This window comes from Nerophis lumbriciformis, linkage group LG36, assembly GCF_033978685.3.
Source record: "Nerophis lumbriciformis linkage group LG36, RoL_Nlum_v2.1, whole genome shotgun sequence".
NCBI lineage: Eukaryota > Metazoa > Chordata > Actinopteri > Syngnathiformes > Syngnathidae > Nerophis > Nerophis lumbriciformis.
In genome coordinates, this window is record NC_084583.2 from 1,910,141 (window position 1) to 1,932,688 (window position 22,548).

Genomic DNA, 22,548 nt, shown 5'->3' on the forward strand with positions numbered 1-22,548 from the left:
GCCCGGCCAAACTATGAAAAAAAACTGCGACTTATAGTCCGAAAAATACGGTAACTACTGACATGGTTCCCTGCCCAGCTCCAGACAGTACAGACACTAAGCAACGGCACATTATTTGCAGGTTATAAATATTGATTTGCAGAACATATTTTTGGGATCAATTAGATTAGACTAGATTAGATTTATTGGTCCCCTTGGGGAAATTCATTGTCACTGCCGTACATTTAAACACTAGACATTACACATCACACAAAAAAAAAATAACAAAAAGACATCATACATGACTAACACACATTTACAGGCTTGTCAGACAGGTCGGCCGGGCCTGCTGTTAAGGGCGGCTATAGCTGCAGGGATCAGGCTTTTCCTGAGGCGGGCCCTCCGGAATTTGATTGTTCTGTACCTGCGCCCTGATGGTAGTGGGATGATGTATTGGTGTAGTGGGTGAGTGATATCCTGAACTATTGTTTTTGCCAGTCGGGTGATGGACCTGTGGTTTATGTCTGAAATGTTGGGTGTGGGTAGGCCGATGATTTTAGCTGCTATGTTTGTAATGCGTGTGAGTTTGGTCCGGTTGGTTACAGAAAGCATGGTGAAAAAACATGTGGAACAGTACAGAAGGATGGGTTGAACAATGCTTTGGTAAAGTAATAACAGGAGATGAGGTGCAACGTATAGGTGAAGTTGCATAATTTCCCACGGCACACCAGACTGACTTAGAGCAGTGTTTTTCAACCACTGTGCCGGGTCACACTCGTGTGCCGTGAGATACAGTCTGGTGTGCCGTGGGAGATTATGTAGTTTCACCTATTTGGGTTAAAAATATGTTTTGCAAACCAGTAATTATAATCCGCAAATAATGTGCCGTTGTTGAGTGTCTGTGCTGTCTGGAGCTCGGCAGAGTAACCATGTTATTCTCTTCCATATCAGTAGGTGGCAGCAGGTAGCTAATTGCTTTGTAAATGTCGGGAACAATGACGATGCTTTGTCGTGATCACAATATGCAGGCGACAGCGGGAGGCAAAGTGCAGGTAAAAAGGTATCTAATGCTTAAACCAAAAATAAACAAAAGGTGAGTGCCCCTAAGAAAAGGCATTGAAGCTTAGGGATGGCTATGCAGAACGAAACTAAAACTGAACTGGCTACAAAGTAAAAAACAAAATACAGAATGCTGGATGACAGCAAAGACTTGCAGCGTGTGGAGCAGACAGCATCCACAAAGTACATCTGTACATGACATGACAATCAACTATGTCCACACAAAAAAAGATAGCAATCAATGTTCTTGATTGCTAAAACAAACCAGGTTCGGGGAATAGCGCTCAAAGGAAGACATGAAACTGCAGCAGGAAAATACCAACAAAACAGGAAAAAACACCAAAATAGGAGCGCATGATAATAACTAAAACACTACACAGGGAAAAACACCAAAAAGCTGAAAATAAGTCACGGCGTGATGTGACAGGTCGTGACAGTACACCTACTTTGAGACAAGAGCAATAGTAATGCAAGGTTGGTTATGGTTTAAATTCATATCCATCAATTGCGACGACTTTTTATTGTCTACTGAGTTTCATTTTTTAATGATTTCTGCTGGTGGCGTGCCTCCGGATTTTTTCACAGAAAAAATGCACCTTGGCTCAAAAAAGTTTGAAAAACACTGACTTAGAGGACCCATGAAAGGTGACCAATGACATGTGCAGTGATGGCACACGGAATATACTATTGTTTACACTATTATATACTCTTGTCAGTCTCATCTGCTAAGTACATACCTGAACATTGGTATAACAATGAAGACACATGCATTAGTTTCCTTGCTGGTTGATGGACTAATATTTAGAGCTCTTATGTTGTATAAGTACCAATGATAGTCACACACACACTTGGTGTGGCGAAATTATTCTCTGCATTTGATCCATCACCCATGATCCCCCCCCTGGGAGGTAAGGGGAGCAGTGGGCAGCAGCGGTGGCCGCACCCGGGAATCATTTTTGGTGATTTAACCCCCAATTCCAACCCTTGATGCCGAGTGTCAAGCAGGGAGGTAATGGGTCCCATTTTTATAGTCTTTGGTATAACTCGGCCGGGGTTTGAACTCACAACCTACCAATCTCAGGGCGGACACTCTAACCACTAGGCCACTGAGTCGGTATAGTTGTTGGTCGTGTGATGGGTGATGAGCCAAGAAGACGCCAACGAGGAATCGTCAAACAAAAAGCTTTATTTGTTTCAGCGAGCCTAAGACTGGAGCTGCAGCTCCAGGACAAAGAGTATGGGCCGAATTACTCTTCTGATATGCTCTCGGACAACTGTCCTTAAAGTGAAGTGAAGTGAATTATATTTATATAGTGCTTTTCTCTAGTGACTCAAAGCGCTTTACATAGTGAAACCCAATATCTAAGTTACATTTAAACCAGTGTGGGTGGCACTGGGAGGAGTTGGGTAAAGTGCCTTGCCCAAGGACACAACGGCAGTGACTAGGATGGCGGAAGCAGGGATAGAACCTGCAACCCTCAAGTTGCTGGCACGGCTGCTCAACCAACCAAGCTATACCGCCCCATATACCTTTTTACACAAAGACCCCCACCCTTCGTAACTCTAACCTTTGAGCCGGCCAGTCTGGACAGAAACCCAGCTTGTTGTTTGACCAGTCAACCTATTTCCTGTGATAGGTTTGAATCGGGTGATCTCCGACCTCTATCCTCTACTCCTACCTGTGAGGGCTTCCTACCAGATGTTGCTAATGTTTTTATTATCACTACTAAAATCCAAAGCTGGATTCCTGTTGTCATGGGGGCAAGAGCCACCACTCTCTAGAGAGCTTTTGATGGACATGTGCACCATTGAAGTTATCTAAGGGCAAACTTCCTTCGTAGAATAATCCTCTAAAGGATTCTGTGACCAAATTCAAACACATGCTAGCTCACAATCATATACGTAAATGGTACATGGTATAATTCACCTCACTTACCAATGCATCTTGCTCTACGGAATGTTTATCTGGAGACCATCATAATCTTTAAATAATCAAAGCAAAGTAACCACAAATCTCCTTGCTCCTGGAGTCTACCTGATGAGCCGCCTCTCGGTCTCAGCTTGCTTCTTCTCTCAGCTTCATTACGGAGATGATTATGAAGAAAATAACAGGCGGTTGCAATCCTTTAACCCTGGTGTGAGCCACATACGGTTTCTTCAGATGTTTGATTATTTTCTTCCTCCCAAACACAATTTCATGAGGCGGGCAGAGGGTGAGATTTCAGTTCTGTATTAGTTCACTCATTTTTGTGTGGACCGCAGTTCAAACCGTGACAAAACACAGAAAAACGTCTCATAATTTGGTGGAACAGTGGCTAATGTGTCTGGATGCATTGTGAAAAAGTGCACAGATATGTAACTCGCTGAGAAAAATTGTTCTGACATTTTCCACAGCCATTAGAGAACCCGGAGAAATGTTTAATCTCCAATGTTACACGGAAAGAGAAAAATGAGGCAAATAGATTTTTCTTTTATTAGTTTGAGGCATAATGATACTGTAATACCGTATTTTCCGAACCATAGGGCACACGTTATAAGGCGCACTGCCGATAAGCGGGTCTAGTCAGGTCTATTTTCATACAAAAGGCTCACCAGATTATAGGGCGCATTAAAGGGGTCATATTATTAGAATTTTCTACATTTAAAAGACTTCCTTGTGGTCTACATAACATGTGATGGTGGTTCTTTGGTCAAAATGAGGATAGATGATGTTTTACAGATCATCTTCAAGCCGCTTTCTTGTAGTCGCTTCAGGATGCACCGTTTTGTGTGCGGTCTTATTTACGTGGCTCACCTTCGGCACCGTCTTTTCTCCGTCATCTTTGTTGTAGCGGTGTAGCGTGCAAGGACGGGAGTGGAAGAAGTGTCAAAAGATGGAGCTAAGTGTTTTAATGACATTCAGACTTTACTTCAATCAATAACGGAGCAGCATCTCCTCATCCGTGACTCACTAATGCAATAACAAGGCTAGAAATGTGTCCCGTGAAAAAAAGTCCCACCGGAACTTTCTATCTAACTAAAGTCCCTTGGGTCCATCCATCCATCCATCTTCTTCCGCTTATCCGAGGTCGGGTCGCGGGGGCAGCAGCCTAAGCAGGGAAGCCCAGACTTCCCTCTCCCCAGCCACTTCGTCCAGCTCCTCCCGGTGGATCCCGAGGCGTTCCCAGGCCAGCCGGGAGACATAGTCTTCCCAACGTGTCCTGGGTCTTCCCCGTGGCCTCCTACCGGTCGGACGTGCCCGAAACACCTCCCGAGGGAGGCGTTCGGGTGGCATCCTGACCAGATGCCCGAACCACCTCATCTGGCTCCTCTCGATATGGAGGAGCAGCGGCTTTACTTTGAGCTCCCCCCGGATGGCAGAGCTTCTCACCCTATCTCTAAGGGAGAGCCCCGCCACCCGGCGGAGGAAACTCATTTCGGCCGCTTGTACCCGTGATCTTGTCCTTTCGGTCATGACCCAAAGCTCATGACCATAGGTGAGGATGGGAACGTAGATCGACCGGTAAATCGAGAGCTTTGCCTTCTGGCTCAGCTCCTTCTTCACCACAACGGATCGATACAGCGTCCGCATTACTGAAGATGCCGCACCGATCCGCCTGTCGATCTCACGATCCACTCTTCCCTCACTCGTGAACAAGACTCCGAGGTACTTGAACTCCTCCACTTGGGGCAAGATCTCCTCCCCAACCCGGAGATGGCACTCCACCCTTTTCCGGGCGAGAACCATGGACTCGGATTTGGAGGTGCTGATTCTCATCCCAGTCGCTTCACACTCGGCTGCGAACCGATCCAGTGAGAGCTGAAGATCTTGGCCAGATGAAGCCATCAGGACCACATCATCTGCAAAAAGCAGAGACCTAATCCTGCAGCCACCAAACCAGATACCCTCAACGCCCTGACTGCGCCTAGAAATTCTGTCCATAAAGGTTATGAACAGAATCGGTGACAAAGGGCAGCCCTGGCGGAGTCCAACCCTCACTGGAAACGTGTCCGACTTACTGCCGGCAATGCGGACCAAGCTCTGACACCGATTATACAGGGAGCGAACCGCCACAATAAGACAGTCCGTTACCCCATACTCTCTGAGCACTCCCCACAGGACTTCCCGGGGTACACGGTCGAATGCCTTCTCCAAGTCCACAAAGCACATGTAGACTGGTTGGGCAAACTCCCATGCACCCTCAAGGACCCTGCCGAGAGTATAGAGCTGGTCCACAGTTCCACGACCAGGACGAAAACCACACTGTTCCTCCTGAATCCGAGGTTCGACTATCCGGCGTAGCCTCCTCTCCAGTACACCTGAATAGACCTTACCGGGAAGGCTGAGGAGTGTGATCCCACGATAGTTGGAACACACCCTCCGGTTCCCCTTCTTAAAGAGAGGAACCACCACCCCGGTCTGCCAATCCAGAGGTACCGCCCCCGATGTCCACGCGATGTTGCAGAGTCTTGTCAACCAAGACAGCCCCACAACATCCAGAGCCTTAAGGAACTCCGGGCGGATCTCATCCACCCCCGGGGCCTTGCCACCGAGGAGCTTTTTAACTACCTCGGCAACCTCAGCCCCAGAAATAGGAGAGCCCACCACAGATTCCCCAGGCCCTGCTTCCTCATAGGAAGACGTGCTGGTAGGATTGAGGAGGTCTTCGAAGTATTCTCTCCACCGATCCACAACATCCGCAGTCGAGGTCAACAGAGCACCATCCCCACCATACACGGTGTTGACACTGCACTGCTTCCCCTTCCTGAGGCGGCGGATGGTGGTCCAGAATTGCTTCGAAGCCGTCCGGAAGTCTTTTTCCATGGCCTCACCGAACTCCTCCCATGTCCGAGTTTTTGCCTCCGCGACCGCTGAAGCCGCACACCGCTTGGCCTGTCGGTACCTGTCTGCTGCGTCAGGAGTCCCATGAGCCAAAAGAACCCGATAGGACTCCTTCTTCAGCTTGACGGCATCCCTCACCGCCGGTGTCCACCAACGGGTTCTAGGATTACCGCCACGACAGGCACCAACTACCCTGCGGCCACAGCTCCAATCGGCCGCCCCGACAACAGAGGTACGGAACATCGTCCACTCGGACTCAATGTCCAGCGCCTCCCTCGTGACATGTTCAAAGTTCTTCCGGAGGTGGGAATTGAAACTCTCTCTGACAGGAGACTCTGCTAGACGTTCCCAGCAAACCCTCACAATGCGTTTGGGCCTGCCAGGTCTGTCCGGCATCCTCCCCCACCATCGCAGCCAACTCACCACCAGGTGGTGATCGGTAGAAAGCTCCGCCCCTCTCTTCACCCGAGTGTCCAAAACATGAGGCCGCAAATCCGATGACACAACTACAAAGTCGATCATGGAACTGCGGCCTAGGGTGTCCTGGTGCCAAGTGCACATATGGACACCCTTATGTTTGAACATGGTGTTTGTTATTGACAATCCGTGACGAGCACAAAAGTCCAATAACAAAACACCACTCGGGTTCAGATCCGGGCGGCCATTCTTCCCAATCACGCCTCTCCAGGTTTCACTGTCGTTGCCAACATGAGCGTTGAAGTCCCCCAGTAGAACGAGGGAATCACCCGGGGGAGCACTCTCCAGTACTCCCTCGAGTGAATCCAAAAAGGGTGGGTAATCTGAACTGCCGTTGGGCGCGTAAGCGCAAACAACAGTCAGGACCCGTCCCCCCACCCGAAGGCGGAGGGAGGCTACCCTCTCGTCCACCGGGTTGAACTCCAACGTGCAGGCTTTGAGCCGAGGGGAAACAAGAATTGCCACCCCAGCCCGTCGCCTCTCATTGCTGGCAACGCCAGAGTGGAAGAGAGTCCAGCCCCTGTCAAGAGAACTGGTTCCAGAGCCCTTGCTGTGCGTCGAAGTGAGTCCGACTATATCTAGCCGGAACTTCTCCACCTCACGCACTAGCTCAGGCTCCTTCCCCCCCAGCGAGGTGACGTTCCACGTCCCAAGAGCTAGCTTCTGTAGCCGAGGATCGGACCGCCAAGTGCCCTGCCTTCGGCTTCCGCCCAGCTCACATCGCACCCGACCTCTATGACCCCTGCTATGGGTGGTGAGCCCATTGGAGGGGGGACCCACGTTGCCTCTTCGGGCTGTGCCCGGCCGGGCCCCAAAGTCCCTTGGGTGAATAATAAAAACTCACTAGACCGGTATGTTTTAGGGCTTTCAAGGCGAGTTTACTGACAGATATAAGTAAGAACTTTACACTACTTTATATTAGAAATAGCAACAGCGGAGGATGAATGTCCCATAACAAGAAGATAGAGAAAAAGAGGACGCTTATCGACTACGGGGTCGGCACGGACTACACCAAAGAACTGCTCACCCCCCAATTCCTCCACACGACACCTCCGCTCCGGACAGACTAACCTCCGAGGACAAAGCTATGAACAATGGGAGACCAGGCTTTCTACTCCGCCGCTCCCAGTCTGTGGAACGCTCTCCCTGACCACCTGAGGGCACCACAGACTGTGGATGCTTTTAAAAAAGGCTTAAAAACCCTTTTTTTTTCTTCTTTTTTTTTAAAACCAACCTTTTTTTAGATATAAATATATATAGTTCTAGTTTTTATTTATTTTTTATTTTTATTATCTTTTTATTTATTTGTTGAATACACTGTAGCACTTTGAGGTTGTTTGCTCAATGGAAAGTGCTTTTTTACAAATAAAATGAAGGTAAGAAAATTAGCTTTTGCATAATATTGCAAAACAAAACGCCAGATAATATGTCTTACCTTATACACACACCATAATAATACTCGTATGTTGAAGCACAGTACAATTGATCAAGCGGTGCAGCTTCATAGCTTACCAAAGTCGTACTAAAACATTTTGATATATTTGTAATGTTCTATATTTTCAATGGAACATATACAATTTTGGTGTTGTTTACTTGAGTGATATTGTAGTCTACACGTATCTCTTATGTATGACTGCCATCATATTGCAGTCTACACGTATCTCTTATGTGTGACTGTCATCTACTGGTCACACTTATCATTTCACCATGTACCAAATAAAATAGCTTTGAGGTCGGTAAACACAACCAAAAGGATCCGTACATTAGGCGCACCGGGTTATAAGGCGCACTGTCGAGTTTTGAGACAATGAAAGGATTTTAAGTGCGCCTTGTCGTCGGAAAAATACGGTATATATACTATAACATGTTGTTAATGTGACTTGATATTGATAAGAGTGCATCACGGTAGAGTGGATTAAATGTTTTCATTGTTAAAAACTAGGGATGTCCGAAAATTTTCAAACCGATAATTTCCGATATTACATTTTAAAGCATTTATCGGCCGACAATATCGGCAGTCCGATATTATCGGCCGATAAATGCTTTAAAATGTAATATCGGAAATTATCGGTATCGGATTAAAAATTTTCGGTATCGGTTTCAAAAAGTAAAATTTATGACTTTTTAAAACGCCGCTGTGTACACGGATGTAGGGAGAAGTACAGAGCGCCAATAAACCTTAAAGGCACTGCCTTTGCGTGCCAGTCCAGTCACATAATATATGCGGCGTTTACGCACACATAAGTGAATGCCATCCATACTTGGTCAACAGCCATACAGGTCACACTGAGGGTGGTCGTATAAACAACTTTAACACTGTTACAAATATGCGCCACACTGTGAACCCACACCAAACAAGAATGACAAACACATTTCGGGAGAACATCCGCACCGTAACACAACATAAACACAACAGAACAAATACCCAGAACCCCTTGCAGCACTACCCCCTACCCCACCCACCTCAACCTCCTCGTGCATTTTTTTCCATAACTTGAGTTGATTTATTTTGGAAAACTTTGTTACATTGTTTAATGCATCCAGCGGGGCATCACAACAAAATTAGGCATAATAATGTGTTAATTCCACGACTGTATATATCGGTATCGGTTGATATCGGAATCGGTAATTAAGAGTTGGACAATATCGGAATATCGGCAAAAAAGCCATTATCGGACATCTCTATTAAAAACAAGTGTGTTCCAAAATGAGGCCCATTTTCTATTCTACGATTAAATAACAAAATATGGGATTATTACATCAAAAAGGCAGAATGTAAAGCAAAAAATCTGGAATCCATCCATCCATTTTCTACCGCTTGTCCCTTTCGTGGTCGCGGGGGGTGCTGCTACATATCTCAGCTACATATTGATACTAAAAGTAACAAATATTTTTCTTCCACACATTTACCGATTTTTAAATGTGGTGGTATAGACTTTCTGTGACATCCTGGTGTCTTTTAGTCACATAAATTGAGTTTAGAAGTACCTTTTTTAAGGAACAGGACGCATTTCTGTGCTTCATGGCAGAGGTGGGACCAAGTCATTGCTTTGCAAGTCACAAGTAAGTCTCAAGTCTTTGCCCTCAAGTCTCGAGTCAAGTCCCGAGTCAAGACAGGCAAGTCCGAGTCAAGTCCAAAGTCAAGACTGGAAAGTCTCAAGTCAAGTCCCAAGTCCTGCATTTTGAGTTTCGAGTCCTTTCAAGTCGTTTTAACCACAGACTAATGTATTTACACAGATTGTGTATACTTTTAAAACGCTGTATTTATTTATTAAAACAAGTGCATTTGAAATTGCAGGGAAAAAGATAGTGGTGACATTGCACTTCAAAATAGCACTATTCACCAGTCATTTTAAACATGTAACTCATTCCTTTACAGAATAAACACATTCGAAAAAACAAGTACAACTGTACTTATTTGCACCAAAGTGTTAACATTGTATTTCCATGGCATATTGCATTGTAACTAGTTCCACAGCAGTTTCTAGCCTGTTCTTACCTTATCTCATTGATCTCATCTCATACTGTATGTGTGTTGTGTGAGTACACATGAAAAACATAACAAATACATGAACATAACAATGAACAGAGTTGTACTTTTTAGATGTCAGGGCCCTATGCAATATGTACACATATTCTTAATATAGTATACATTGTAACTGACCTTTATTTGACTATGTTTGTCTTTTTGTAGGTGGCTAAAATACGCGGTGCTGCTGACCGCCGTCTAACGTTACGTTACTGTGTGTGATACATTGACTAACGTAATGTTACTGTGTGTGATACATTGACTAACGTTACGTTACTGTGTGTGATACACGGACTAACGTAACGTTATGTGTAGGTACCTCATGCAACACTGCTTAAAAAAAATCACTTGACAAAAAGTATGAATAAGGTAGCGAACTGCAGTGGACGCAACAGATTGCCGTGTTTGCAACGACGTTATAACCATAGACATCTTATAAGTAGACGCAGCATTGGTTGCTGTGACGTAAGCAATTTGGCCGCCATCTTGAAGTGGTGATGAGGAGCCGGTGAGCAGCCTAAACTGACAGTTGACAGGTAGAAAACAAAGATGGTGTTCAGCGTTTTCCTGCTCAAATGAGCGGACTGTTGAAAATAGGAATCGGGGGATTACTTTTCACAAGTTTGATTTAACATCAACGTACTATTGGTTGTATTTTATGAAAATAATATTACCACAGAGTTGAGAAGGAGCAAAGATCTTCAATATTTGTATGTGAAAATCACAAAGAAATCTTCTGGGGGAGGATGACGCCCTACAAACTTTCAGCCCCACCTAAAACAAAATTCACCAGCCGCCACTGATTATGATGCATTCTCATTTTAGGCAAAGTATAGAACAATACTTTCTTAACAGTATAATTGTAACCAGGAATAAGTCTTCAAGTAACAATATTCAAATACTAACATTGTTAGGTAAAACAGAATTTGGTTTTATTCTGAATCCACTGAAACAGATTGGTGGTTTTAGCTGATATAAAGACTTTCAGGTGTTTATATATGTTTAAGTATTTGGCAGACGCTTTTATCCAAAGCGACTTACATAAAAAAATACATATAAAACAATCACTGCAAACATTATCATTTAAGGGAAGAATGTAATAGAAAATATCAATACAAAGTGTCAAGACAGAATAAACTCTCTGCTGCTGAAGCAACAGAGATACAGTCTATAGGTCCCTAAGATATATAGATATCTAATGTATTCATACATTGTTTATGTAGGATATACGCATGTATATATAACCTAATCATATTGTTTCTTCACCTTAAAAATAGTTTACCGTTTTTTTCCCCCTTCTCTGGGATTATATTCTCAGTTTTGATCTCGGACGTCTGGTCACTTATAGCGTATAAGAATATTATATTGCTGTTAAGCAAACTATGAATAATAAAACACGCCAAAACATGTGTCTGTTATCATAGCTACACGTATGACAAAAAAGGGGGTGAAAATCAGTGGTATTCAGTGAGGTACGATTAATTAAATGCGCTGACAATTCAATGCTCCTGCCAAATGAATTGCACTGAGTGGAGCGGATCACCACTCCAAGATGGCGGCCACGCGTCTCGTCTGCGCCAGTAGGCAGTAGCGCTCCATGCTGCGTCTACTTGTCTATGGTTATAACGTTAGCAGTGAGTTTACAGCCTCGCTGATTTAACTACACAGCAAATAAAAGTCACGTTACTTAGCCAATAAATGTTATCTTACATTCAAAACTTACCCTTCTTTGTGCAACTTCAAATGTCGAACGAAGTTGGAAGTTGTTGCGTCTCCGTCTGTAATATTTGAACTGCGTGATTTGCATACGGCAATTCTTTTTTTGTTGACTAAGTCGTAGTTTTTATACCCGAACAAAACCAACTTTAACATAATTGTTTCTCACTGGCACTTTGTTAGACAACTTGTTCATTGGTTGTCCTGCAATTTGATTGGATGAATGCGGTGTGATGAAAACAACGTAGATCTAATTTGATTGGCTATTGTACTGAGAGCACACCAGCTGACAGGAACAACACGCTGCTCGACACAGACGAAGAAAATGAAAAATACGGAGCGCTCCCAAATAACTTTTTAAGCTTTGGATTTTGGGGAAAGTGGCAAGTCATGTCAAGTCAAAAGGATCAAGTCCAAGTGAAGTCACAAGTCATTGATGTTAAAGTCTAAGTCGAGTTGCAAGTCTCTTTACATTTTGTCAAGTCGAGTCTAAAGTCATCAAATTCATGACTCGAGTCTGACTCGAGTCCAAGTCATGTGACTCGAGTCCACACCTCTGCTTCATGGACACATAACTGAATGCTTGCTGGTTTACGGGGATCAAATACATGTATGCCTCAATCAAATACAAATGAATGTATAACCTTTTATTTAATTTAATGTTGTCATTCCCTGTTAAAATAGACAAGACAAAAACCTATAGACTGCAATGAGTTGGCGACTTGTCCAGGGTGTACCCCGCCTTCCGCCCGAATGCAGCTGAGATAGGCTCCAGCACCCCCCGCGACCCCAAAAGGGACTAGCGGTAGAAAATGGATGGATGGATGGAAAAACCTATAGGCTGCTCATATCTCTGTCAGATAAGATATAGGGATATATAAGCAGAGGTTAACAGTGTACAGTGTTGCCTCGCTACAACACGGTTCACTTTACACGGTCTCACTGTTACACAGATTTTTTATGTGTGTAATTTTTTTACAGTGTCGCATGCTTTTTTTTTTTTATAGCATATGAATGCGCACTGTGTTCTGCGTCCTGATTCGCTAAGGGACTGTAGCCCATTGTCAATCAATCTTCTTCATGCCATGTGTCCTGTACAGTACAGAATGTATACTGTGGTGGGGGATATAATCCTGAAAAAGTTTTTACTATGGATGAGACAGACTTATTTTGGAAACGAATGTTCTCTCGCACCTTTATAATGCAGGACGAAGCCAAAAGCGCAGGATTTAAGGCCCAAAAAGATTGTGTGACTTTGGTTATGTGTGGAAATGCTGCGGGCTTTATGATAAAACCCGGGCTTATTTATAGGTAAAAAAATTCCTAGAGCCCTAAAAAAGTTTTGATCTTTGGTTTCATTCTTTTATACAGTAGTGTACTGTACTTATTTTTTTTAAATCCACAAAGGTTTGAACTTTGAGAGTGTTTAAACGAGAGAAATGTGAGAAAATGTTAATGCCTGTCTGAGAAAAGTGTATAAAGTGTGTGGTTAGGGGTTTTACAGCCTTAAAACATATATAAGAAACAAAAAAAACAGACGATACAGTACTGTAAATGAAAAAAACAACATGTAAACGAAAAATCATGCACAGTAAATGAAAAAAAACATCCTATAAATGAAAAAAAACATATAATGTAAACAAAAAATACATATAAAAAAAGAAAAATAAACTTCTACTACACGGATTTCACTTAAAGCGGGTATTTTTTGGAACGTAACCCCAGTGTTAAACCATGGAACACTGTACATGATGAATGGTCGGTTCCATACCGTAAGACAAACTCGACCTTTTTCTTATTTGGCGTTCCCCAGGGTCCCTGCAAGGCGAGTACCAGAGAAGACTTTACAAGGAGCTGCTGGCGAACTACAACCGCCTGGAAAGGCCAGTGGTCAACGACTCAGCCGCCATCCTGGTGGAGCTCGGCTTCACGCTTCTGCAGATCATTGACGTGGTGAGCACCATATACCGTATTTCCCGGACCATAGGGCGCACCGGATTACAAGGCGAACTGCCGATGAGCGGGTCTATTCAGGTCTATTTTCATACAAAAGGCGCACCGGATTATGAGGCGAATTAAAGGGGTCAAAAATATGTTTTTTTTCGAAATGTAAATGACTTCCTTGTGGCATAACATGCAATGGTGGTTCTTTGGTCAAAATGTGGGCGGAGGCGAGGGCGCTAGAAAAGAATATTCTAGAAACCATGACATCATGATGAAAATTAACTCAAATTTATAATAATAATTCACCCCTATACAATATCCTACCCTAATACCCTACTGTGCAATATTACCCTTCGAGTGCAATACATCCGACACTGATTGTTATTTATTACTCCGGTACTCTTGTCTTGATCTGTATATTGTACAGTATTTTGTATTTCTATAGCGTTTTGTACAAACCCCGTTTCCATATGAGTTGGGAAATTGTGTTAGATGTAAATATAAACGGAATACAATGATTTGCAAATCATTTTCAACCCATATTCAGTTGAATATGCTACAAAGACAACATATTTGATGTTCAAACTGATAAACATTTTTTTTTTTTTGCAAATAATCATTAACTTTAGAATTTGATGCCAGCAACACGTAACAAAGAAGTTGGGAAAGGTGGCAAAAAATACTGATAAAGTGAAGGAATGCTCATCAAACACTTATTTGGAACATCCCACAGGTGAACAGGCAAATTGGGAACAGGTGGGTGCCATGATTGGGTATAAAAGTAGATTCCATGAAATGCTCAGTCATTCACAAACAAGGATGGGGCAAGGGTCACCACTTTGTCAACAAATGCGTGAGCAAATTGTTGAACAGTTTAAGAAAAACCTTTCTCAACCAGCTATTGCAAGGCATTTAGGGATTTCACCATCTACGGTCCGTAATATCATCAAAGGGTTCAGAGAATCTGAAGAAATCACTGCACGTAAGCAGCTAAGCCCGTGACCTTCGATCTCTCAGGCTGTACTGCATCAACAAGTGACATCAGTTTGTAAAGGCTATCACCCCATGGGCTCAGGAACACTTCAGAAACCCACTGTCAGTAACTACAGTTGGTCGCTACGTCTGCAAGTGCAAGTTAAAACTCTCCTATGCAAGGCGAAAACCGTTTATCAACAACACCCAGAAAAGCCGCCGGCTTCGCTGGGCCTGAGGTCATCTAAGATGGACTGATACAAAGTGGAAAAGTGTTCTGTGGTCTGACGCGTCCACATTTCAAATTGTTTTTGGAAACTGTGGACGTCGTGTCCTCCGGACCAAAGAGGAAAAGAACCATCCGGATTGTTATAGGCTCAAAGTTGAAAAGCTAGCATCTGTGATTGTATGGGGGTGTATTAGTGCCCAAGACATGGGTAACTTACACATCTGTGAAGGCGCCATTAATGCTGAAAGGTACACACAGGTTTTGGAGCAACATATGTTGCCATCCAAGCAACGTTACCATGGACGCCCCTGCTTTTTTCAGCAAGACAATGCCAAGCCACGTGTTACATCAACGTGGCTTCATAGTAAAACAGTGCGGGTACTAGACTGGCCTGCCTGTAGTCCAGACATGTCTCCCATTGAAAATGTGTGGCGCATTATGAAGCCTAAAATACCACAACGGAGACCTCTGGACTGTTGAACAACTTAAGCTGCACCTCAAGCAAAAATGGGAAAGAATTCCACCTGAGAAGCTTAAAAAATGTGTCTCCTCAGTTCCCAAACGTTTACTGAGTGTTGTTAAAAGGAAAGGCCATGTAACACAGTGGTGAACATGCCCTTTCCCAACTACTTTGGCACGTCTTGCAGCCATGAAATTCTAAGTTAATTATTATTTGCAAAAAAAAATAAAGTTTATGAGTTTGAACATCAAATATCTTGTCTTTGTTGTGCATTCAATTGAATATGGGTTGAAAAGGATTTGCAAATCATTGTATTCCGTTTATTTTTACATCTAACACAATTTTCCAACTCATATGGAAACAGGGTTTGTATATTGTACAGGATTGCTTATTATTTTTATTGGATATTTGTCTGTTTATTTCAATTCTTAGTTTTTTTCTTTATTACCTCTTGTGTAATTTATTTTTACCCCATATTTGTTCCCACTGCCGCACCTTAAGTTGGAGTCCTTAATCTCATTATATGCAAATATAATGACAATAAAGTCGATTATATTCATTCTATTCTATTCTAAAATACAGATGGCATGTTGAGGCGCAGTTGAAATACTAAGCAGTTTATAGAACATGTTAAAAAAAAATAGAGAAATGAATGAATATGCAGTAATGCACTAGATTATAAGGTGCATTAAAGGAATCATTTTTTATTTTTATTTTTTCTAAATGGAAAACACTTCCTTATGGTCTGCATAACATGTAATGATGGTTCTTTGGTCAAAATGTTGCATAGATGATGTCATCTTTGTTGTAGCGGTGTAGCGTGCAAGGACAGGGGTGGAAGAAGTGTCAAAAGATGGAGCTAACTGTTTTAATGACATTCAGACTTTACTTCAATCAATAACGGAGCAGCCTCTCCTCATCCACGGCTCACGACACTGCAAAAAGTCAGTGTTCAAAAACAAAAAAAAATAATACAAAAATTAGGGGTATTTTATTTGAACTAAGCAAAATTATCTGCCAATAGAACAAGAAAATTCGGCTTATCAAGACTGTCCAAAACAAGTAAAATTAGCTCACCTCAATGAACCCCAAAATACCTTAAAATAAGTATATTCTCACAAGTAACAAGTGCACTTTTCTTGGTAGAAAAAAAAAAGAGACCTTTTTGCTCAATATGTTGAAAAATATTCTTAAATTAAGTAAATGCTAGTGCCATTATCTTGACATAATGATGTGCGCTCGGCATCATGATTTTTTTTTCATGCTTGAAGTAAGAAATTATTACTTAAAAAAAATAGTTTTATACTTGTGTGTGTTGATGACACAGCTTTGCAACAGTTGATATTCTAGTTTCAAGCATGTTTTACTCAATATAGGTCATCAAATCTCAGCAACAAGCTGTAATATCTTACTGAGATCATTTAGGACCAAAACCCTTAAAACAAGTAAAACACTCCAACATAAAATCTGCTAAGTGAGAAGAATTATCTTATCAGACAGAAAATAAGCAAGTATCACCCTTATTTGAGGTATTTAATCCTACTTAGATTTCAGTTTTTGCAGTGTAGTGCAACAAGGCCAGAAATGTGTCCCGTGAAAAACCATCCGACCAGAACTCTGTAATAAATAAAGTTTTGTGGGTGAATAATGTAAACTCACTACACCGGTAGTTTTTAGCGCTTCCATAGTGAAGCTACTGACAGATATAAGTAAGAACTTTACGCTACTTTATATTAGAAATGGCAACAGCGGAGGATGAATGTCCCATAACAAGAAGATAGTGAAAAAGAAGAAGCTTATCGACTACGGCAGGGGTGCTCATTACGTCGATTGCGAGCTACCGGTCGATCTCGGAGGGTGTGTCAGTCGATCACCAGCCAGGCATTAAAAAAATAGTCCTAAAAATGAGCGATCATAAATCTTCACTATGACGTCACTTTCGTCACTTGATTGACATTCACGGCACCCGAGGGTCTTCTGAGATGACGCTGGCTGCTGCCAGCTCATTAAAATTACCGACTGGAAGGCAAGAAACACTTTATTTCAACAGACTCTGGCGCCGTACCTGTCGTCAAAACTCCAAAGACCGACTGCACAGTTGCACAGTTGTGCTCACAAAATAAGAGTCTCAGAAAGCTGGCGTGCACAAGCTAGCAAGCTACGGAGTTTGCCGACAATGTATTTCTTGTAAAGTGTATACAAAGGAGTACGGAAGCTGGACAAATAAGATGCCAAAAACCAACCACTTTCATCAATCAATCAATCAATCTTTATTTATATAGCCCTAAATCACAAGTGTCTCAAAGGGCTGCACAAGCCACAACGACATCCTCGGTACAAAGCCCACATACGGGCAAGGAAAAACTCACCCCAGTGGGACGTCGATGTGAATGACTATGAGAAACCTTGGAGAGGACCGCATATGTGGGTAACCCCCCCCCCTCTAGGGGAGACCGAAAGCAATGGATGTCGAGTGGGTCTGACATAATATTGTGAGAGTCCAGTCCATAGTGGATCCAACATAATAGTAAGAGTCCAGTCCATAGTGGGGCCAGCAGGACACCATCCCGAGCGGAGACGGGTCAGCAGCGCAGAGATGTTCCCAGCCGATGCACAGGCGAGCGGTCCACCCCGGGTCCCGACTCTGGACAGCCAGCACTTCATCCATGGCCACCGGACCTGTGCCCCCCCCCCCCCCTCAAGGAAAAGGGGAGCAGAGGAGAAAAGAAAAGAAACGGCAGATCAACTGGTCTAACAGGGGGGCTATTTAAAGGCTAGAGTATACAAATGAGTTTTAAGATGGGACTTAAATGCTTCTACTGAGGTAGCATCTCTAATTGTTACCGGGAGGGCATTCCATAGTACTGGAGCCCGAATAGAAAACGCTCTATAGCCCGCAGACTTTTTTTGGGCTCTGGGAATCACTAATAAGCCGGAGTTCTTTGAACGCAGATTTCTTGCCGGGACATATGGTACAATGCAATCGACAAGATAGGACGGAGCTAGACCGTGTAGTATTTTATACGTAAGTAGTAAAACCTTAAAGTCACATCTTAAGTGCACAGGAAGCCAGTGCAGGTGAGCCAGTATAGGCGTAATATGATCAAACTTTCTTGTTCTTGTCAAAAGTCTAGCAGCCGCATTTTGTACCAACTGTAATTTTTTAATGCTAGACATAGGGAGACCCGAAAATAATACGTTACAGTAGTCGAGACGAGACGTAACGAACGCATGAATAATGATCTCAGCGTCGCTAGTGGATAAAATAGAACGAATTTTAGCGATATTACGGAGATGAAAGAAGGCCGTTTTAGTAACACTCTTAATGTGTGACTCAAAGGAGAGAGTTGGGTTGAAGATAATACCCAGATTCTTTACTGATTCGCCTTGTGTAATTGTTTGGTTGTCAAATGTTAAGGTGGTATTATTAAATAAATGTCGGTGTTTAGCAGGACCGATAATCAGCATTTCCGTTTTCTTGGCGTTGAGTTGCAAGAAGTTAGCGGACATCCATTGTTTAATTTCATTAAGACACGCCTCCAGCTGACTACAATCCGGCGTGTTGGTCAGCTTTAGGGGCATGTAGAGTTGGCTGTCATCAGCATAACAATGAAAGCTAACACCGTATTTGCGTATGATGTCGCCTAGCGGCAGCATGTAAATACTAAAGAGTGCAGGGCCAAGAACCGAACCCTGAGGAACTCCGCACGTTACCTTAACATAGTCCGAGGTCACATTATTATGGGAGACGCATTGCATCCTGTCAGTAAGATAAGAGTTAAACCACGACAAAGCTAAGTCTGACATACCAATACGTGTTTTGATACGCTCTAATAAAATATTATGATCGACGGTATCGAAAGCAGCGCTAAGATCAAGAAGCAGCAACATAGATGACGCATCAGAATCCATCGTTAGCAGTAGATCATTAGTCATTTTTGCGAGGGCTAATGATCATGTGGTATTGGACAGAAAGGAGGACTTTTTTTCTCCTCCATTCGAAAATGCGGACGTTATCAGCACCACTGTCTGATTCCTATCAATGCAAGTCATCAGAATCAGGTAATACACCAACTTATATTCTTGTCTTCATGAAAGAAAGGAATCTATTTGTGTTAAACATGCTTGTATTATCTTTAACCACCTTTAATTTATTAACAATGTTAACTATATGTGTTAAACATGCTTGTATTATCTTTAAACACCTTTAACTTATTAACAATATTAACTATATGTGTTAAACATGCTTGTATTATCTTTAAACACCTTTAAGTTGTTAACAATATTAACTATATGTATTAAACATTCTTGTATTATCATTAAACACCTTTAATTTTTTAACAATATTAACTATATGTGTTAAACATGCTTGCATTATCATTAAACACCTTTAACTTGTTAACAATATTAACGATATGTGTTAAACATGCTTGTATTATCTTTAAACACCTTTAAGTTGTTAACAATATTAACTATATGTATTAAACATGCTTGTATTATCATTAAACACCTTTAATTTTTTAACAATATTAACTATATGTGTTAAACATGCTTGCATTATCTTTAAACACCTTTTACTTGTTAACAATATTAACTATATGTATTAAACATACTTGTATTATCATTAAACACCTTTAATTTTTTAACAATATTAATTATGTGTTAAACATGCTTGTATTATCATTAAACACCTTTAATTTTTTAACAATATTAACTATATGTGTTAAACATGCTTGCATTATCATTAAACATCTTTAACTTATTAACAAAAACATATATTTCATAAATAAGTAAATGTAAATTATATATATGAATGAGGTAGATCCCCACGACTTGATCAATTGAAAAGTAGCTTGCCTGCAGAAAAAGTGTGAGCGCCCCTGGACTACGGTGTCGGCACGGACTACAAAGACAAACGCGCGCAAATTTTCGGGACTTATCCAGATCCCAAATACACATCAGCAGGTACCAGAAGGTAAGAAAAGTTGGTTTTGCATGCGAAAACAAAACACCCGATAAAATGTCTGCTATTTTGCGGTCCTTATACACGCACCATACTAATACTCGTATGTTGATGAGTACGTCTGACTACTGTAGCCGTAACGCGCCGACAATCCATCATGCGGTGCGGCTGCATCAGCTTTTTGAGCGCCGTTGTCAGCATCCATGGTCCGGATCATGTTTTGGTTAGTTATGTTCTGTTAGTTTTGGACTCCCTGAGTTCCTGTTGTGTGCACTCCTGGGTTTATTTTGGTCACCATGGGGATTAATTGGGTTCACCTGCCTCTGGTTAGTGGTCCCACGCTCAGCTGCTGTCAACCACTAATCAGAGAGCTTTTTATTCACCTTGCTCGTCACGCTCAGTCTGGCTTCCTTGTTTGCTTCACGCTACGGTTACGTAAGTTTTGCTCGTCTCCTAGCCCCTGCTAAGTGTTTAGCTTCAAGTGCGATCGGCACCTTGTTCTGTCGGTTTGTTTTCTGTTTGTGTACCTCTTTGATTTGTTTAAGATTAAATCATGTTCCTACCTACAAGTCCTGTCCGGAGTCGTCCGTTTGCATCCCGGGAGAACGAACAGCGCAGTAAACTGCAACCAAACCGTAACAGCCGTGTGTAATGTTCTTCATTCTTAATGGAACATTAAAAGTTTTGGTGTTGTTTACTGGCGTCATATTGCAGTTTACACGTATTTCTTATGTGCATACTTGCCAACCCTCCCGGATTTTCCGGGAGACTTCCGAAATTCAGCGCCTCTCCCGAAAACCTCCCGGGACAAATTTTCTCCCGAAAATCTCCCAAAATTCAGGCGGAGCTGGAAGCCACGCCCCCTCCAGCTCCATGCGAACCTGAGTGACGTCAGGTGCACAACACCACGTAAATCGTTGGCCAACCAAAAAGTAACCCCAGTACGCTATAGCCAACATTCACCAGGAGATGGCAACAGACAAACATAGATCACTCTATTACATTATTCCCCTTTTAGAAATGTATAGAAATTACTCAAAATAAATAAACAACCCAACCAAAAAATGCAGCAGCTCAATTAAAAAACTTTCTTTTTTTTTTTTTAGTACTGAACTCTTAACCTTCATTTGTAAAAAAAATAACATGCTTATTATACAAACAGTATTTGTACACCTTTAACACAGATTTTTATACTGTCTTCAGAGATTCAGTTTTTTTGGTGGTACTCGAAACCTTTCTGGGTACCTGCGAAAGGGTGTTCCGCAAGGTTAGAAAAATAGTGACAGAGAATAGAACAAGGATGGACAATTCAACCCTTAACTCAACAATGAGTAGACGAGTTATGTGTGTGTATATGTGTAAATAAATGAACACTGAAATTCAAGTATTTCTTTTATATATATATATATATATATATATATATATATATATATATATATATATATATATATATATATATATATAATAACATAAATATATATATAGCTAGAATTCACTGAAAGTCAAGTATTTCTTACATATATGTATATGTATATATATATATATATATATATATATATATATATATATATATATATATATATATATATATGAAATACTTGACTTGGTGAATTCTAGCTGTAAATATACTCCTCCCCTTTTAGCCCCGCCCCCAACCACGCCCCCGCCCCACCCCGACCACTCCCCACCTCTCGAAATCGGAGGTCTCAAGGTTGGCAAGTATGCTTATGTGTGACTGCCATCTACTGGTTACACTTATCATTACACCATGTACCAAATAAAATAGCTTCGAGGTTGGTAAGCACAACCAAAATTATTCCGTACGTTATAAGGCGCACTGTCGATTTTTGAGAAAACGAAAGGATTTTAAGTGCGCCTTATAGTCCGAAAAATACGGTACATGTCACTAAGTGGCATTGAATGGGAAACTGCTGTTTGCATATTTTACATTTAAAGTTATTTAACGTAATGTGTTGTTATGTGCAAGCACTAATGTGTCCCATCAGTGGAGAGATGATAAATGTCTTTGTCACGGTTTTATTATGGACCAGTCAATTCCAATGACTACTTGTGCTAGAGGGGTTATTAAAAAGTAATGTTTGCGCATGACAGAACGAGGTGGTACATCATATTCTATGCACTTTTTTTCCCCCCTTTTTTTTCTTCTCTGCGGGCAATAGAAATTACCTCATTTTCTTTTTTAGTCTAATGTGTCTACGACCGTAGCCATATGCATCCACGGGACATAATGTGCTGCCACTTTGTGCCTATGAAGCCCTGTTAAATGCTGGCGGAAGTAATGCACTTCTGCTGTTTGACTTCGATTCCACAAAGACCCTCTGGACTGATTCACACGGTTCCGGACACACACACACACACACACACGCTCACACATCGT

At 42.1% G+C, this 22,548-nt stretch overlaps 1 protein-coding gene across 2 annotated transcripts in view; it reads left to right on the plus strand.

The window, feature by feature from the left end:
- The window catches only part of LOC133576857 (neuronal acetylcholine receptor subunit alpha-7-like), a 157,371-nt gene that overhangs the window by 47,592 nt on the left and 87,231 nt on the right, over positions 1-22,548 (plus strand). For both annotated transcript variants that reach the window (XM_061930207.2, XM_072912423.1), the window contains exon 2: positions 13,396-13,535. In XM_061930207.2, coding sequence (XP_061786191.2) covers positions 13,396-13,535 — 140 coding nt within the window. The remainder of the gene's footprint in view (positions 1-13,395; positions 13,536-22,548) is intronic.